A 20,701-nucleotide genomic window follows, 5' to 3' on the forward strand; every position below is an offset into this window, starting at 1 on the left:
AATTTAAAAAATATTTAGATAAAATTTCTTATGAATCAACTGGCTATATATCAACCAAATATTTGATAGACTGAACTAATAAATGAGCGGGTTAATAATTAGTCCATACTCAATTAAGTTGGACGGATTATAACTTTATGGGCTAATTTTATCACATCTATTTTTTTCAAATATTAATATTAAAACAGTAATTTGTTCTAGACCAATTTTTTAAAAAGTAGTTTGAAGATTTTTATATTATTATTTTAGCTTTTGAATAACAACTTGTGCTTCTTTTTTAAACGTTCTTGTCAAACACAACTTTCTAAAATATAGAGGCTTCTAAATAATTTGGCAAAATACGCTACAATTTATTTCCATAAATTATTCGACCATAATTTATGAATCAGATTTTACAAAATTATCTAAAAATATTTGCTTGACCATAAATTTTGGATCAAATTTTAAAAATTAATCTGTAGAAATAATTCAAGTTTCAAAATTGGTCCTAATTAATTTTTGGGAGAAATTTCACTTTTACTCACATTTTTTTTCAAGTTAAAAATGCAATTTTAAATTCCAAAAAGGCATAAGTTCAACTTGGTTCTTGCTTCGAACCGTTCCAATTCACAAGTTCATAATTTTTAACTACTGTTAGATTGTGACAAATATATGGAGAAAACAAAATTAAATGTGTAGAGAAAGAAAAAAATGCAAGAAATATTATAAATTTGTTGAATTAGTGGATTGTCGATTTACTCAGTAATCCCTAAGTTTTATGGACCATTTCTGATAAGAATCTATCCATTAATTTGAGTATTTAATATAGTGACTATTGAAGTGATTTCTCGACCTATAAATGTGATTGTCAATTTGTCATTAACCATTGCAAGAGACTGTAAGACATTTGAAGTCATTTGAATAAGGTGATCTCTACATTATACTCTCTATATCTCTTGTCTATGTTTCTTGTTTTGTATTGCTTATATTTTACGACAATTTTTTTAAGCATACATATAGGTAATTGGTAGCTAATTATAAATAAGCTAGATAGTCAATTATTTCATTATATTTATAATTAATATATAAATGATTTTGTTACATCATTGATTACAACATCGAACGCATTGGCCTAAATCACAAACGCAGCAATCATCATCTTTGCACATTGATGTGATAATGCAACCTGAAATACACAAAAACAATATGTTACATACATAAAAAATCTGTATTTTAAAATGAGAAAAAAAAATGTTATATTGAAATTACAACATCAAATATTAATTTTAAACATTCCGAATTTGAATATGATTCTGAGTTATTTAATATCTCTGAATCTATATCTATTCTTAAGTTAGACATTTATTTTTATAGAATTAAATATATTTTAACCAACGAGAGGAATAAGAAAATTATAATATAAAATTTATCAAAATAAATATATCTTTAACAAGAACGCGCACTACGACTCGTATTAGATAGTTTAACTGACATTGATGTTGATGATGCTTGAGGTGCAGATGATGGCTCTTGTGTTGCCTGAGTTAATGAGGAAAAAAGAACAAACATGATAAAAATCATACATATCATAGATTTGCTTGATTTTGCCATCTCAAACAATTACTTATGATATTTGAAGGAGTTTTCTTTTTTCTTACTTGTAGCTACTTGGTAATGACTTTTTTATAGTGAACATAGAAGGGATTTTCAAGTGAGTAAATACATATAATAATTAGGATGCCTTAAATAAATTTGGGCATGTTAAATTAATTAGATCTTGTATTTGAGCAAATAAAAAGGATCCTCTCACTCTCTAATTTTACTTTAAGAATTAAATTTTTCTTTCCACTTTGAACAATAGATATTTTCTCTTCTATATGCCAATTAATTTTTTTAAATGCACATTCTATTCTACATCAAAAATCTTTATTATTTTTACTTCTTTAAAATTATCATATTTTTTATTAAAAAAATTTGCAACAAATTTACGAATGTAATAAATATTATTTTCCAAGATGAAAAAAAGAAGTGAAAAATATTAGTGATAAAATGACCCTCTAACCTATTATCGATATTCAATTAGACACTTATACTTCATTAGGGGTCTAATTACCCCTCTGGATTACTTTAAAATGAAATAATCAATTGAGAGAGAATATAATTTGTAATTCACCATGTTATTTTAACATTTCAATACGATTATATGAACATTTTTTTATTTTTATCAAATCATTAATATATCATTATGGTTGTGGTTCTAAAAATACAATTATAATTTCATAATCTCTTTTTTATTTTTATTTTCTATTCATGCTTATATATGTCGTACTCTAGGTTTCAAAGCTATAACGTAGCCACATATAGTTTAGGGTGGTCAGTCAAACACTATTCGTCAAAAATCTATTATATATATATAGAGAGAGAAAATTATACAAAGTATATAGGTTAAAAATTATTTTTCATACATATATATCAAATCTTGAACATCGTTAACAAATTTATGGCTTCGCTATTATTTCAAAGAGAACATAAATTAAAAATAGATAAACGGTACAATATTCAAAAACATGCATAAAGGAGTTTAAAACAAATTAGTCCAAACTGTTACAATTCAAATTTTTAAAAATACATAATTATGTGAGGGGGTAAATATATACCATCTATTACTTGATATACACTCTTGTTATAATACATAACAAAAGCTTGAATTAAATATCACTCATCTCATATCAGAGTATACAATCACGATATAATCTAACGATTATTTTTCACTTATTCTTTAATATTTTTCTATAATTTCTTTCGGAGAAACTTCTTTAAGTTACATAAATACATTTTATATTATATATAATAATTTATCTTTTAAACTTGATTTTTGACACATATTTTAAATAATTTTGTTATTTTCATAAATTTTTATTTAAGTTTGTTAACATTATAACTAAAATAATCTATTTTTATTTTCATTAATTTCTCATAACAATTATAAAATATACCTCTAATTTCTTAATTTGTGCTGGACCAATTTTTTAAAAAGTACTTTGAAGATTTTTATATTATTTTTTTAGCTTTTGAATAACAACTTGTGCTACTATACTTAATAATACTTCTTTTTTAAAAGTTTTTGTCAAACACAGCTCTTTAAAATATATAGGCTTCTAAATAATTTGGCAAAATACGCTACAACTTATTTCCATAAATTATTCTAGCGTTTGATCATAATTATAAATTAGATTTTATAATATTATTTTAAACTATTTGTTTGACCATAAATTTTGGATCAATTTTTAAAAGTTTGTCTATAAAAGAATTTCAAGTTTCAAAATTGGTTCTAATTAATTTTGGAGAGAAATTTCACTTTCACTCACATTTTTTTTTCAAGTTAAAAACACAATTTTAAATTCCAAAAAGGCATAAGTTCAACTTTGTACTTCCTTCGAACCGTTCCAATTCACAAGTTCATAATCTTTAACTACTGTTAGATTGTGAAAAATGTGTGTGAGAAACAAAATTAAATGTGTAGAGAAAGAAAAAAATGCAAGAAATATTATAAATCCCTTGAATTAGTGTATTGTGATTTACTCAGTATTTCCTAAGTTTTATGGACCGTTTCTGATAAGAATGTATCCATTAATTTGGGTATTTAATATAGTGACTATTGAAGTGATTTTTCGACCTATAATATGATTGTCATTAATCATAGCAAGAGACCGTAATGCATTTGAATAAAGTGATCTCTACATTATACTCTCTATATCTTTTGTCTATGTTTTCTTGTTCTGTATTGCTTATATTTTAAGACAATATTTTAAGCATATATATATATATATATATATATATATATATATATGGGTAATTGGTAACTAACTATAAATATGCTAGATAGTCAATCATTTCATTATATTTATATTTATAATTTAAAATATAAATGATTTTGTTACATCATTGATTACAACATCGAATGCATTCGCCTAAATAACAAATGCAGCAATCACCATCTTTGCACATTGATGCGTTAATGCAACCTGAAATACACAAAAACAATATGTTACATACATAAAAGATGAAAAGATTTTTAAAAATATATATTTTAAAATGAGAAAAAAATGTTATATTGAAACTACACATCAAATATTAATTTTAAACATTCCAAATTTGAATGTGATTCCGAGTTATTTAATATCTCTAAATCTATATCTATTCTTAAGTTACACATTTATTTTTTATAGAATTAAATATATTTTAACCAACAAGAGGAATAAGAAAATAAAAATATGAAATTTATCAAAATAAATATATCTTTAACAAGCACGCGAGCGTTACGACTCGTAGTAGATAATTTAACTGACATTGATGTTGATGATGCTTCAGGTGCATATGATGGCTCTTGTGTTGCCTGAGTTAATATGAAGAAAAGAACAAACATGATAAAAATCATGTATATCATAGATTTGCCTTATTTTGCCATCTCAAACAATTATTTAGAGGTATTTTTTTTTTTATCTATTTACTCTGCTGAAGTGCTTGTAGGTTGATTCTTTTTATAGTGAAAACAGAAGGAATTTTTAAGTAAGTAGATACATATAATAATTAGGATGCCTTAAATAAATTTGGGCTTGTTAACTTAATTAGATCTTGTATTTGACCAAATAAAAAAGATCTTGTCACTCTCCAATTTTACTTTAAAAATTAATTTTTTCTTTCTACTTTGAAAAATAGACATTTTCTCCCCTATATGCCAATTAGTTTTTAAAAATGCATATTATATTCTTACATCGAAATCTTTATTGTTTTTTACTTCTTTAAAATTATGATACTTTTTTTTAATATAAAAATCTATCCCATAAATTTACCTATGTAATAAATATTATTTTCCAAGATGAAAAAAAAGAAGTGAAAATATTAGTGACAAAATAAACAAATGACCCTCTAACCTATTATCAATATTCAATTAGACACTTATACTTTATAAGGCGTCTAATTACCCCTCTGAATTACTTTAAAAATGAAATAATCACCCCCTTAAAAAGAAATAATCAACTCTTTATCAAAATTCTGCAAAACACACACGAATGACCATATATTCATTTTTAAAAAAATTCTTCTTCTTCCTCTCTTTATTTTCTTCCTTGATTCCCGAGACACCATTTATTTAGAGCTTATTTATTTGATTATTTTTTTTATAAAAATTGATCTCTTGAAATTCATGAAGTGCCACTAATTATTTGATCTCTTATCGTACAATAAATGACAAAAATGCATATTGTAGACACTTTCATGGCAGAAAATTCCATTTTATTTCTACTTCTAGATGTTGGGTTTCTTTAAGCCTTAAAAAAGGGGGTAATGTAAATTAAAAAAATGAAGGGAAATAAGTTAGAGGAAATTTAATGTGCATTTCCCCCTCATTGGATATATATTATCGTTATCTACCTTGATTCAATTACTTGAAATAAACAATCTCATAATTAGGGTTGTTTGTGATTATGGTTAAAAAATCAAATCGAACCGTAATCCAAACCAAACCGATTAAAAAAAATTGATATTTGGTTTGGTTTGGTTAGATTTGGTTTTAAATTTTGAAAACTGATACTATTTGGTTTGGTTTTGGTTTTACTAAAAAACAATCGTAAAAATAACCAAACCGAACTGATAAATTAGATATATAAGTTTTATAATTATTTATATATTATTCGTAAATAAAATATAAATATTTTGTTAAGTTTTAATTAACTTAAATCTTTAACTTTACTATTTTCTCAAGCTTAACACATAAATTTTAGCCCAACTATTACAATCCTAGTTCCATTCATCAAAATATTTTACTTTAGTCTTTACCTATCCTACCTCACATAAGATAGTCACATTTTCTCTTAATTGAATCACTTTGTTCGTGTAATAATAACTCTAGTAGTGCTTAATTGAACCGGTAATAGCTTTCATGTGGATTGTTCATATACTAAATGTTCGTGTCTATCGAGATACATATGTCCTCAAAAATTTTATTACTTTCAAACCGACAATAGCCAAATCGACGGTTATTTTTTTCGTTTGTTTGGTTGGGTTTTAGAAATTTAAAAAACCGACTAGATTGATTTGATTTTGGTTTTAACCAATAACCGATCCAAACCGAACCACGTACACCTCTACTGATAATAGGGTATAATATGAATTTTTTTTGTAGAGTTATAAATCAAACACAAGATTAAGTGGGAAGCAATGAACCAAACACTCGATAAAAAACAATTCCTTTATTATTAATTCCTGCATTGCTAATCCATGCATTGTTAATCCACGTGTTACTAATCCCTGCATTATCAATATTTGTACCAAACCACCCCTAAGTCATCTAAACATAAGAAAATGGATTATACATTATACATAATAATAATAATAATAATAATAATAATAATAATAATAATAATAATAATAATAATAATAATAATAATAATAATAATAATAATAATAATAAAATCAGATATAAAGTATTCTTTGGCAACTCTTTAATTTCAATTTTTCATATGATATGTTCAAGACCCCAAAATTAAATGAAGTTTTGATACATTTTACATATCTTTATTCTAAGACCACAAAATTTAAAAGTTTCTGTTACTTTAATTTTATTAAATTCCGTATGAAGTTAAAATTAAAACTGGAGGAGTTCTCTCGAGGGGACTAAAATTTTCATCAAATTGCTTAAAAGAGTTTCTTCATCAATCAAATTTTACATTAAATGTGCAGGGTCTAGGGTCCTTTCTGCCCAATAATTTTGGTCAAAAATATTTATTCTTTGATTAATTTATTAGTGAATTTTTGTTTGCACATATATAATCATACCATGTCATCTTTTGAGTAGAAACTTAATTTATTACAAAAATAAATTCAGATCACATTTTTACAAAAAAAATCCTGTTAAATATTAGTATTGCTATATGATTTGACTTGTTGAATTCATATTAATTATTGATGTTTCTAAACGGTTCATTAAGAATTCTTTAATTCATTCTTACTAGGTGCAGAATTCAACATAATTAACCATCTCATTTTAAATTGTGACAAATACTATGGAAAAAATAAAAATAAAAATAAAATAAATATGCATATAAAAAAGAAAATAATACAAGAAAACTCTTTTAAGCATGAAGAGATAAATATATTATTTCATCCTTCTAACAACATACCATACATCTACGTAAAAAATAAGCACAGCAACATTTGCCTTCTTTGCACACTGTTGTAAAGCAATTTTCTGAAATACACGAAAAAAAAATGTTATACACATTAAAAAAAAAAAGATTATAAAATTAGATATATTTCAATCAATAAAAAATATAAAAGATTAAAAGTATATATGAAATTTGTAATAGTTAACATACTTGTTTTTTTTATGGCAGTGCTACGACTTGGAAAAAATAATTCATATGTTGTTGGTTGAGGTGCAAATAATGGCTCTTGTGTAGCATAAATTAATGGTGAATAAAAAACAAACATGATAAAAATCATGCATATTATAGCATTCTTTGATTTTTCCATCTCAAACAATTACTTGTGATACTTAGAGCCTAGAGGTACTGATAATGGTTCCTTTTATAGTGAAAATACAAAGAGATTTTCAAAGTTGTTACATATAATAATTAGTATGCATTAAAAGGAGATTACAAAAAATTAAAATATAGATATATACACATTAACTTGGTCAAGTTTTTTTTTTGTAAAATAAAGGGCGAACGTCAAAAATATCCCCTCAACTTTCATCTGATCATTTATATCTTGCTCTTATCAAGCTTAATAGATATACCCTTTAATTTGATGGTTTCTCCAAATCGATTAAAATTACTCAATTTTAATTAAAATTATCTGACTTCATCTTTTTAATTCGAATTCAGTTCACTAAACTAAACAAAACTCATAACAGAAAAGGCTCATTTATGTTATCTGTCAAAAGTTTGGCTCATCAAGAAAGACTTCATTCATGTCATTATTTGTCATTGAAAATAGTTCCCGTTTTGCAAAATCATTTTTTACACGTGGTCAATTAGGATTCGGCCGTATCATAAGGCATAAAATGGTGCTCCATTGGTTTCAATCTATTCGTCTTATTCCTTTTCTTTTTAATCTGTTTCAAAAAAAAAAAAATCTTTCCTTTTTTAGCAATTTTTATTTTTAATTTTCCACCTAATATGTTTAAGACTCCACGAATATTTTGGTACTTTTTACATATGTTTAATTTAGGACCCCAAAATTTTCAATTCCTTTTTAATTTCCTGAATTATGTGTCAAGTCAAAACAAAACAAATAAATTGAAATCGCTTATATATCATTGTGCTTGTGGTATGCACTCCTCACTTCCAACCTCAAAATTGTCACCGAATGAGCAAAAAGATAGAAGCTCCAAGAAGGGGTAAAAAAAAATTTTACTTAGCAGATCAATTATTCTTTCATATCTTGTATTATGACTAATCAAATCGTAATTTATGAATGTGTTTTCAGAAAATGCTTCATACTTTTTTTATTCGATCAATAGAATTCTTTAATCGAAATCTCTATCACATATCAATTTTGGAGTTAACTTAATTTTAAAAAATACTATATTAATTTTGAGGGGTGACTTAACAAATGAAAACTCAATCCAAAGTAGCAAAATCAATTATTGAAACATAGTTTTCTCACTTTCTGCACCAAATAGATTTTTTTTAAAAGTAGGTCATTATTTTTTAAACGCAAGAAGTATATTATTTCTATAAATACGCTAGTTGGTAACGAATTTTATCATAACAATTAAAATATACTAGAAGATTTTCTTTATTTCAAAATAATTAAAATATACTAGAAGATTTTTTTTTTTAATTTCATAACAATTAATTATACTAGAAGATTTTATTTTTTTAATTTCATAACAATTAAATATACTAGAAGATTTTGTTTCATACTAATCATGACAACATGTTATACATCTAGTTCTAAAATAAATACAGCAACATTTGTAATTGCACAACGGTGAAGAGCAATTTCCTGAAATACACGAAATAAATATGTTATATACATTAAAAAAAAGTTATAAAATAAATTATTATAGAGATACTATCATGAACTTGTCAAAAGGAAGAAGAATCTACAAATTAATAAATTATGAAGCCAAAATATGCATTTATAATCACGATAAATAAAAATAATCATACAAGTAACAGAGATTTGAATCTATTAATGTTAAAATTGCATTATAAAATGAGGAAAATAAATTATATTGAAATTTCAACATCAGATTTTAATTTTAAACATTCCAAATTTATAAAATTAGATATATCTCAATCAACAAGAGGAATAAAACAATAAAAAGACTAAAAGTATGAAATTTGTAATAGTGAACATACTTGTTTTTTTCATGGCAATGCTACGACTTGGAAAAAATAAATCAAATGTTGTTGTTGGTTGAGGTGAAAATAGTGGCTCTTGTGTAGCATGAATTAATAGTGAATAAAAAACAAACATGATAAAAATCATGCATATTATAGCATTCTTTGATTTTTCCATCTCAAACAATTATTTGTGATACTTAATTAGATGTGTTTGTACTTTGTAGGTACTTGATAATGGTTCCTTTTATACTGAAAATACAAGAGATTTTCAAAGTAAGTTGGTACATATAATAATTAGTATGCCTTAAAAGGAGATTACAAAAATTAAATATAGATAATGTAAACATTAACTTGGTCAAGTTTCTTGTAAAATAAAGGGGAAAAGACATAAGTACCCTCCAAATTATATCCAAAATTTCATCGACATATTTAAACTTAACTAGGGTCCTATTATTTCTCTAAACTATGATTTCATGTCCAAATGCTATGAGCATAATTTTCAAGTTAGTTTTAGAGGGTGTTTGAATTGACTTAAAAGTTGGTCAAATCTACTTTTAAGTCAGTTTTTAACTTCTGAAAGTGTTTGACAAATATAAAAAAATAACTTAAAATAAGTCAAAAATGACTTAAAATAAGTGTAAAATGACTAATAAATCAAAAATCAAAAGTAGGTCTCCCCCTACTTTTTATTTTTTAACTTAAAAATCATTTCAGTTTTACTTTTTATTTTTAACTTAAAAGTCACTTTTTTTAAATCAATTCAAACGGGCTCTTAGTGTTGACTCTTTAAGTACTTAGTTTATGAGGAAATCTAGTCAAAAGAATCAATTATTAGTACTTCCTCTCTTTGTTTTATATTATTTGGCCTTTATATTAAAAGTAATTATTTCAAGTTACTTGTCCAAATTATAAAATAAAGAGAATTTTATTATAAATTAATAATTAATTGGATGACCATTAATATTCGGTAACTAAATAATTTCTCCCAACATTCATGTTTTACTTACCCACCCTTAAAAATAAATAAAGAAATAATTTTACTATATCACTCATAATTATTATAAATCATATTAATATTAGAAAATGAAAAGTACTTAATAATAAAGGTAACAGGACGTAAAATGGTGCTCCATCAGTTTCAATTTGTTTATCTTACTTTTCATTTTAATATGTTTTAAAAAGAATTTTTCTTTCTCTTTTTAGCAATTCCTTAATTTCAACTTTCCACATGATATGTTTAAGACTCCATGATTAAAACACATTTTGATACATTCTACATATGCTTAGTTTAAGACCACAAGATTCAGAAGTCTTCTTAACTTTCCCAAACTATGTCAAGCCAAAACCAGAGAAGTGAGTAAGTTATCTCTTGATTTTTCAAATTGAACAAATCTATGTAAGTATAGTGGACAGTGGCGAAGCCATGAATTTGAGGTGTGCAAATTTTCTTCTCAGTTGTGCTAAGACAGAGTAAAATAAGATATACATTCTACTAACATTTTACCCTACATAATTTTCAAGCGAAGGGTGTGTACCAAACCGCCCTTCACCTAAGATGACTCTGTCCTGATAGTGGACAATTTAAACAGTCTTACATAGCTAGTCAATCAGTAAAAACATTTAACTTCTTGAATCGTTCACACAGGATCCGATCCACGATGCTGCAGAATAGCATGTCAATACTTCTTCTTGCATAGCATCTTGTGCTTTACTGATTCAGTTTGAGCTGCAAAACTTTTGTGATCATTTGTTGTTGACGCGTTCCAAGCTCTTCCTGTCAATGTGCTTGGTAGTTTCTGTGACCTATCCAAAATGACTTTAATAGCATCTAGATTCTTCATGATGCACTCTTGGCTCTATTGAACTTCGCTTGAATCTTCATAGTTCGATGTACTTCCTCCACCTGCTCATGCAAACTATAGTTCCTTGCTATCTGAAATTTAAAGATGCAAATCATCAGCTTCACCGATATTCTCTCTTTTCTGTTCTTGCATCAAGGACAGCAAAGTATCATCAAATGAGAAAGTGTTAATACTAGTGGAGTATTTGACACAATCTGCACGTTGGTATTCCTGCATCAAGGATCATTCCTCTGCTTAAATTCATAAAACTAAGTGCATGTAACTAAAATAAGCAGACACTCCTATATTAAAAATGCAGTATCCACGAAACATGGAGCTAGAAGGAGGAACCCACTTCAGTTGATCAAAATAAAACCTCAAAGTTCAGCCAACTTCACCAGAAGTAAAGCCTATTGTTATTGATAAGGCTGGGAAGGGGACCAGAAAGAGGCGGATAGAGCATAAGCTGTGAACCAGGAAAACCAAACTATTCACCCAATTTACATATTTGGCAGTTTATCTTTGAGATTTCAAGAGTCTGATAAAAAAAATCAGGACAAAAGTCAAAACACTTATGAAGTAGGACCGAAAACTTAAGGTCAGAAAAATTCCAAGTGACGCTCCACAGACAGTGTATAAGCAATATCTGAGGGGTGGATTTTGGTGGAACAGAAACTAATGTGCTGGCTAAACCGATATTTTATATCTTGAAGCGTGATCAAAAGGGTGGGAAAACTGGAATTGCAAATGCAGCTATTACTACTAGTGGAGACTGGAGAACAACCGTGCACTCCATTTATTCAGATAGCAGATGCAGCTACAGCTACTTCCCTGAGGGCTGGGTCAACTTTTCAGTAGATCATGCTTATCCATTTTGACAAGATAAAGGCACCAGACTGACAAGAACCTCATTGGCTTGAATCCATTGTTAAACCACTGATTCCTGATCACCCGTAGAAATTGTTAATCCGCTAGCATTTTCAGATTCAGAGAACATGATCTCATCTGTCAACTCTCTCAATTTTGCATAAATCTCATGGCAATGAGGATGTGATAGGTCCTCCGCATTGAAAGCATGCACCTCGTTTTGGACTTCTATCCAACTCCAACCAGGTACCTTAGTGACACTCCTTTCCCTCATCAGCCTCTTAATATTAGCTATATTATCCCACTTCTTGAATTGTCGGTACATGTCTGAGAGCAAAACATAGGTGCTATGCTCTCCCGGCTCCAATTCGAGCAAATGGCTAGCCACCTCACTTGCATATTCAATATCACCGCATGATCGACAAGTACCGAGTAGAGTTCTCAAAACCATAGCATCAGGATCAAATGGCATCCCTTTAACTAGATCTTTTGCCTCCTCAAGACGCCCAGCCCGCCCAAGTAAATCAATTGCACAAGCATAATGTTCCATTCTAGGAACAATTCCAAAATCAGCTTCCATAGACTCAAAAAAACGGCAACCTTCTTCAACCAAACCAGTGTGACTGCAAGCAGTCAAGACTGCCACAAAAGTGATATGATCAAGTTTCACTTCGCTTTGTTTCATTAGGAAGAAGAGGTCAAGCACGAGCTTACCCTGCCCATGTTGTGCATAAGCAAACATGATCGAGTTCCAAGATATCGAACTCTCTTTGGGAGAAACTTCAAAGGACTTCCAAGCATCTTCAATGATTCCACAGTTGGAGTACATAAGTATCAAAGCACTGCTCACATACTTATATGACTCAGAGCGCAGTTTTAGTGCAAAGGCATGAACTTGTTGACCAAATCGAAGAGTAGCCAAATCTGAACACGATCTCAGTGTGGCAGAAAAGGAATACTCATCCATCTCCAGGTTTTCCACCCTCATCTTTGTAAACATTTTGAAAGCAATTTCACTCCAACCCTTCTGTGACAATCCGGTCAAAATGGAGTTCCAAGAAACAGAATCCTTTGCATCCAGGTTTTCGAATACTGTCAGTGCATCATCCATAGAGTTTGTGCATGATTTGGCATACACGGAAATCAACGCAGTCGAGATTATAGTTACATTTTCCAATCCCCTCTTGATAACCAAAGCATGCAAACACTTCCCTTGACTGTTATGTCTTACCTCAAAACAACCACTTATTATACTAGTATATGTATAAGAATCCATTTCCAACCCAAGCCTTTCCATGTCCAAGAATAGTTCAAATGCTTGCTTCTCCTTGTCATGTTCTAAATAAGCTGCTAGCATTGAATTCCATGTTACTGAATCTCTGCAACTAATAGTACCATCAAAAACACTTTCCGCACTTTCAATACTGCCACATTGGGAATATGCAGTAATTAGAGCATTAAACACTTTGACTTCACAACCTAAACCAAGTTTTTCAACTTTTCCATGAACCTGCATAGTCAACTTGTAAAACTTATCGTCATTAAGCAACGTTAAAAGCGGAGAGAAGGTTCCATCATCCAGCTGCACTCCCTCTTGCTCCATACCTCTCAACAACCAAAAACCATAATCTATATCACCTTTCCCTGCATACCCTGCTATTATAGCATTCCATGAGACATAATTACGTTCAGGCATGGTTTGAAACACTTCATTTGCATCGTCAACTTTTCCACACTTAGCATACATGTCCAATAGCGCACTGGCGGCATAAACATTCCCGACATAGCCCATTTTAACCACATCACAGTGCACCTGTTGACCTAAGGACAATAAGCCATTAGAAGCAATACCCTTCAGTATGCTTCCAAAAGTATATTCATTTAAACAAAACCCATCTTCTTTCATCAAATTAAGGAACACCCAAGCACTCAGAAATCTCCCAGAATTGACATATCCAGAAATCATGATGTTCCAAGAAGCAGTATCTCTGTGGGGAATTTCGTCGAACATCTTGAGAGCAGTACCAATTTCTCTGCATTTTGTATATCCGTTTAAGATAGGAGTGGCAATGTATGTATCAGTGATGTGTGCTAACTTGAAAGCTCGACAATGGGCTGCCCTTACTTTAGACAAGGATGAGAGCAGTAGCTTCATTCACGACTAAACTACTAGTAATGATATTTGGGAACTCAACTCAACACCAATTCTTGAAAATGTTAGTTTGCTCAATTCTTTAAAAATGATCCTACCTTGAAAAAATTTATTGAGCCTGACAAGTTAAGTTTGAGAAAATATTTAGGGATGGGACAGTGTGCGGGGTGTTAAGAAGAAGCAGGGAAATGGTAGGCAATCCAAAGAAAGAAGGAAAGAAGTGGAATGGATTTAAGAAATTTGGTTGGGGCAGCAGCGACAGGCTGCTTGAAGAAGATGACTGCCTTTTTGTTTTTTCTTTGGTATTTTTCATTTATTTATTTTTTAAAAAATATAAATTTTATACACACTTCGCTTTAAAATTAAAACGCGTAGAATCACGCATCTTTCCGAGTCAGCAATATTAATGACACATATGTTCAATCAATAATCAAAGGTGTTTAATATATTGGATTTCAACAAGTTTAAAAATTCAGTCGGCAAAGTAATAAGTAAAAGAGTTCAACAAACAAATTTGTCTACTGAAAAGTTACCTTTTTATAATAGTATTAATTTAGCAATACACAAATTTAACTGATTTGTCAATACATTACCAATCTTACTCGTACGGTACATCATAATATTGAGAAAGACGTACAATTATTGCCTATAAGTTAGAGCTTATGATCATTTGAGCAGGTTCATTCTCCGATTTATTGAAACATTCTAAACTTTTGTCCAGGCAATAAAAGTACCGTCTTAATGATTTTTGTTTTTTGGAAGCGAATGTTATTTTTAAAATAATTTATTGAGGCAGAAAATTTAAAACTCAAAACAACCGATGCTCTTGTCGTAGATGCAATTGATAATGATACAATATGGCAGTGTATAGTTGGAAATACTTATCGATTAAGTATACACAAAAACATGTCATCCACTTTATTACTTGGGTACATGCCTGGGTAGATATGTGCTCCCCTTGGAATGAGTTTAGCAAGAAACTACTACACAAAGATGGGGAGATCTTCCTTGGTCAATCGTCTTAAGGCTACTGATTCGCGATAGTGCTCTGAAGTATTCACTCTTCTCGTGCCCTTCGTGTCAACCCAAGTCCAGTTCTTATACTTTCCCCGATAACCTTCATGTCTTCCACCTGTGCATTTTGCAACAAATTTAAAAACTGAAGTAAAGGAGATTAAATGACACTGATTGAAACTTATGGAGACACTCAATGGGTATCCCCCAATAAAAAGTTCTATGTAACTCTTCAGGTCTCACAAAATGAAGAAACAGGGTTCCATTCTTTCATTAACCCAATGGTTGCTTAGCACACGTGGCATGAAACGGTATTCTCACCTTATATTTGCCAGTGTCTCAATCTTTTTCCAGATGTCTAAACCGAGCTTCTCACTGCGATAATGCTCAAATCCATCTTATTGGAGAGAAACTCACATCTCGCTTACAAAACAAGTCATAATTTTGATTGATGGCGGTGTCCGGTTCACCTGCATGCACTTATGAATCCACTGGGTGACCTGTTTAGCCTCAAATCATTGATTGCCAGTGGTCCTATCCAGCAACGCAAGCGCAAATGAGATCATACCAAGAGTCGTAGCTAGAAAACAGACATAGGATCTCCAGGTAGTTACTCATATGTACAAACCACAAAGTTTACAACTAAACTAGATCTATCCCTTCTGATCTTCTTTGTGTATGACACTGCTCATTTATATGCACTTCTCTCTCCCTCCTCCCTCCGTCTTCTGACATCATGCCCTTAGTACAGAAACTACAACATGAAATTGATATTTGAGTTTTTGCATGAATACCTTGCCAGCAGTTGAAAAATTACATTGACCAGCCTTGTACTGGATGAAATTAAAAGGTGTTAATTTTACACCTGAACTACACCTATCTTTATCTATATCTTCTTCCAGTAGGACTTCATCCGTATATAAACATTTTCCTACCCTTTAAGATCAAGTGATTAAGTCTGCCAATGTGCTTCATGTAGACAAACACAGTAACACACTACAAGGTTCTAACACATCATACTAGTTAAAAAAGAATTTCATTTTATGATTTTTTCGATCTAATGGAAACAGGAGAGGAAGAAAGGATCCTTTCCGTCTTCTGATGATAAGATGAATAAATAGATAAAAGAAGAAGAAAAAAGTATGTGATCCAACTTCCACAAATTTTGTGTGCATGCAACAGCACACTTAAGAAATATGAGTAAAACACGGTTTCTTTCCAATATCATATGATCCCACAAAAATGAAATGAGATAACCGTATGTAAAACACAAGGTCAAACCAAACAATCTAACATGTAACTTGTCAAATGTCAATAACTGAGTACTTTCCACGAACAATGAACACATCCAATTTGTAACACATGTAAAATCATTAAACATCAATTTGTTTCTATTTTCTAAGACCACCACCAACATCAACAACAACGCCTCAATCCCAAGCAAATAATTCCATCCAAAAATGTTACTCAACCATCGTTCTAACTGTTGCTTAGATTCATAGGCAGGCAATAAGACATCCCAAAATACTTATGAAAAACCTAAAAATTAGTTCTTCATGTCACCGACTAAATATGCCTTAGCTTGAAGGTGTGAGCTGTTTCCATAAGCTTTCAATACTTCTTTTGATGAAGCATAAGCTTTAAGTACTTCACCGAATCCACTACAGTACTTTACCCAAAATGCTTCAGTGCATCCTAAATACTTCCAGAAATTTGTATCAATGGGTTGAATCTAATTTCCATTAAAGCAAGAAAATAGTTCCACTATCACCAACTTGAGACATCACAAAGGCACTAACGATTCATCTCTCCTTGAAAAAACTTTCTTATCCAACTCTCTCCCAATACCCTCCATGATATATTCATGAAATTGGATGTTGTACATATTCCCCCCACCCAGGATCAAGTACATGTTGCTTCGCTGGCAAGCCTACTTAGATTAGGGTTCCAAACCTCAGTTCTTATCAACCTCCGGTGTGTAATCTACATCTTTCTAGCTAGAACTCGGCCAAATAACAATCATTGATTCCCTCTGCCAAATACTTGTATAAGCAGAAAGATTTTCAGCACTGAAACCAAGTCTTCACCAAGCACAGAGAAATGGTGCTATCATAATTTATTCTCAGTAATGCAAATAAACTTCATCCAACCTATAATTGGGGAAGTTCTTAATGCTTACTAATGAACTGTCGGACCTATGGCCATGAAACCTTATCAATCGTTCCAAATAATTGAAAGTCAGAACCTAATTGCCCAAACAAGCTTGAATTCTTACTATGGGATGTTCCATACTCTAATTATTAAAGTTTTCAGCTTCAACACTAAATCTCAGAAGTGTGAATTCACCTAGACATGCAAAAAAGGAACCCAGATAGCAGGTTGTAGCTTAGAAGATAACTAGCATGCAACACAATGCATAATAACACCATCGTAAACCTCAGTTTTCTTTCCAATCTTCCTTTTTCTGCCACAAAAGAAAAACACCTTCCTGAAGAATGGCTGGGAGGCATTCCAAAGGCCTTCTGATTTATTCCAACTGAGTGATGAATAGGATCTCCATTCAAGCTATAACTTAGCAATTGTTCATTCTAATGCCCAAGGACTCCAGAAAGGTGTGGTAAACAGAGGAAAGCACAAAAAAACAATAAACACCACAGCTTAGAATCTTAACTCCATGCCGTCACAGGGAGTATTTATTTCAAATGTCAGTTGAATTCCAAATTCCTCCGCACAAATACATAAACCTTAAAACCTCTAACCCCTACCGATTGCAAGTATATAGTCAGCTTAGGTTTAGTCAACTGAACTCCAACAATACTATAAAAATGACAAATTTCTTTAGTGTATAAAAGAAGTAAGAGCAAAGAGAGAATTTACCGAGTGGATGCCGAAGGCGCGAAGAGAAGCCATGGAGGCGGAGGCGGTGGCGCCGACGAAAAGCGAGGCGACGGCGAAGGCTTTAAGTGGCATCATTCGACATTCGCCGGCAAAACCTCTCCTATAAGCGTAAATTCCCCATAGTAACTGACCTGTACTCGCGGCGGCCCACCATCGGTATCGGGATGTGCCGTCAACGGCGGCGTTTTCTTCGTTTTGGTTCATTTCTGCTTCATCGTGTCCGATCACCGGCGTCGTTGTAAGGAGCTTAGTAGTCGATTTCGGCCTTGTTCTATGGGCTTTTCGTTTGGGCTCACCGTTGGTCCAAAGTAAAACTAGTTTTGGGCTCATTGTCATTAGAACCCGTAAATTTATAAGTTTTTGCCAGTTAGCTTTTGACATGTTTCGTTGTGAAATTTGAAAAAAAAAAAAACAGTTCTTGTTTTTGCATTTAAGTCATACCAGCAACGCCTAACAATTTTGCATGTTTGACACAACTTAAAGACATGCGGTGTTTGAGTTTCATATGAGTGAAGCTTCAATCATTTTTGTATGAATTTTACCCATTTGTGGCTGAATTCAGTCAATTTTGTTTGAAGTTTTGCGCATATGTAACATGTCTGAAGTTGTTCCCAAAGTGAGTAGATGTGAAAAAAACGTGGATATGAGTTAAAATAGAGGTGTCCAAATAGGATGCTCCTGAGAATTTTTACTCTTGACCCAAGTAACTTTGAGTTATTATGACTAAACTATCTATAGATTCAACCCATTTGAACTTACTCAAAATATAGTACAATCCGCTCATTTAACACCTCTGTCTAAGACGAATGGACATCCAGAGAAGTAATGCCACAAGAAAATTAGTAATTACAAATATGATAAACTCAAGGTTTCAATAATGGAAATACAAGTGTTTGTCCTTCAATGTACCATAGAACCAGAGAACACACTTCAAAACAGTACACATAAAATTCAATGGTTTCAACGAAAACATAACTTCCATGTCTCCAGTAGAAACAGAAGAAACAAAGACTCAGGAGACACAGCGGTTTGCAAATAAGTTTTCTAAAATTATACAAGCTGTGTTACCAAACTAAAGTAGGTACAGTATTTCCCTTTGGATGTAGTTGTCAACAACAACAAATGAAAGTAAGGAACACAATCAGAGAGATAAAAACCTCAAAGTTAATCTCTAGTGATCTTTCCAAGTTTCAAGTTAGCACATCAACTGGAAAAGAATCATTATCATATTCGTGTTTCATCCATAACAGGTGTACTGCAACCCTCGAGTAAATCACCAGAGCAAGGGTCTCAATTATGAGTAATAGTTCTTTAGTCTCATCAAATCTTTGAAGACTTTCCCATTTTCAACCAGTAAATTACACTACCAGCAGCAATAGATTGAGAAGTGATGCAGAAAACAAAAATGCATAAGGATTCGACTTACAATTGAAACAAACTTAGTAAACATGTCAAACCAGCGGAAATAAAGGAAGTAGATGGTTGGTGCATACCATGTCCATTGGGCCTCTTTAAGTAATCAATATCTCTAAATATACAAGAGGGTGTGAAGTGTGAACCCCTTACTCTGGCTTAGGAGGTAGTAACTTTCACCATTTAAGCAGATCCCCCTAAGGGCTAAGGTAAGCTAGAGAAAGAATAATCACAATATAGGATGCTAATATTAGATAAGTCATTATAAAGGTAAATGAATTGATGAGGAAAAACTGAACTTGTTACCTTTCCTACTCCTTTTCTGCAACTTGAAATCGTGAAATTAATCCTTCATGAAGATTTTGGCATTAAAGAGATACTATTAAGCATGTGTGATTTAATAGTTAATTATACTTTACATAGATAAAAATATATAGGTCACAACTTGCCAAGATGTTGTGACCGTTATCATCATACTCACATACAGAATATTATTAATGCATGAACAGAAGAGTTAGATTTAGATACCAAAAAGACTCGCCCGTCTCTTCAGAGCTTCTTTGTTAGAAATTAAACTTAATTGCCCCAGCTGATTTGATTCATTGCAAGCAGGAAACCACCTGGCTAACACAGAAAAAAGCACCTGCTGAGCTTCTAGATAAGTTTAACACAATGCTTGCGTTATAGGGAGATGTTTTTCTTGTTACTACTTATCTATATCAAAGTTGCAAGTAAAAGGCACACTTTTAGCAGCATTGTAGTCCTGAAGTCAATTGATATTCCATAATATTAATACTATTCAACTGATCAACTTAACTGCAGGTAGTTTTCAATGTATCCCCTTAGTCCCACTCGCAAGATACAACTGGAAACACAAAAAAGGCATTTCTTTCCAGTTAGACAAAAACCTGATTTGGAACATATTTCATCACAATCACTCAAGAAGATACTGATATTTGGCCCTTTGGCACTGAAACCATCTTCCGTTCATTGTTGAACTACTACCATTTTTTGAAAAATGAAAACCAAGGAAACAACTTGTTAGTCAATGGACTATTCCTGCTTCTGATTGTACAAAACTTATTAACACAAATTTACTCCTTCAGACAGCATAGATCAAACTTGTGCTGATAAATCTGGATAATTTGCACTTTTCATTATAATGTCAAGTGACAGTTACA

The 20,701-nt window shown here is 31.0% G+C and overlaps 3 protein-coding genes and 1 long non-coding RNA gene across 4 annotated transcripts in view; 1 reads left to right on the forward strand and 3 right to left on the reverse strand.

Annotated features, from left to right (window-relative positions):
- The window catches only part of LOC125821082 (dnaJ protein homolog 2-like), a 54,127-nt gene that overhangs the window by 17,674 nt on the left and 15,752 nt on the right, over window positions 1–20,701 (reverse strand). The gene's annotated exons all lie outside the window — the stretch shown is intronic.
- LOC125820205 (putative pentatricopeptide repeat-containing protein At3g25970) lies at window positions 11,635–14,198 on the reverse strand. The gene has a single exon (XM_049499637.1). It carries the CDS (start codon window positions 14,196–14,198, stop codon window positions 12,105–12,107), a length of 2,094 nt encoding a protein of 697 aa, XP_049355594.1. The 3' UTR covers window positions 11,635–12,104.
- LOC125821102 (uncharacterized) lies at window positions 14,972–18,361 on the reverse strand. The gene is made up of 2 exons (XM_049500517.1): window positions 18,087–18,361; window positions 14,972–15,327 (listed from the first exon to the last, which is right to left on the reverse strand). The coding sequence occupies exons 1-2, from the start codon at window positions 18,309–18,311 to the stop codon at window positions 15,253–15,255; spliced, it is 300 nt and encodes a 99-aa protein (XP_049356474.1). The 5' UTR covers window positions 18,312–18,361; the 3' UTR covers window positions 14,972–15,252.
- LOC125821132 (uncharacterized) lies at window positions 19,105–20,374 on the forward strand. The gene is made up of 2 exons (XR_007442557.1): window positions 19,105–19,407; window positions 20,343–20,374. It is a non-coding gene; the product is annotated as an uncharacterized LOC125821132 (long non-coding RNA).

Source organism: Solanum verrucosum, unplaced genomic scaffold (assembly GCF_900185275.1).
Source record: "Solanum verrucosum unplaced genomic scaffold, falcon-dt-bn FXZP01000020.1, whole genome shotgun sequence".
Lineage (NCBI taxonomy): Eukaryota > Viridiplantae > Streptophyta > Magnoliopsida > Solanales > Solanaceae > Solanum > Solanum verrucosum.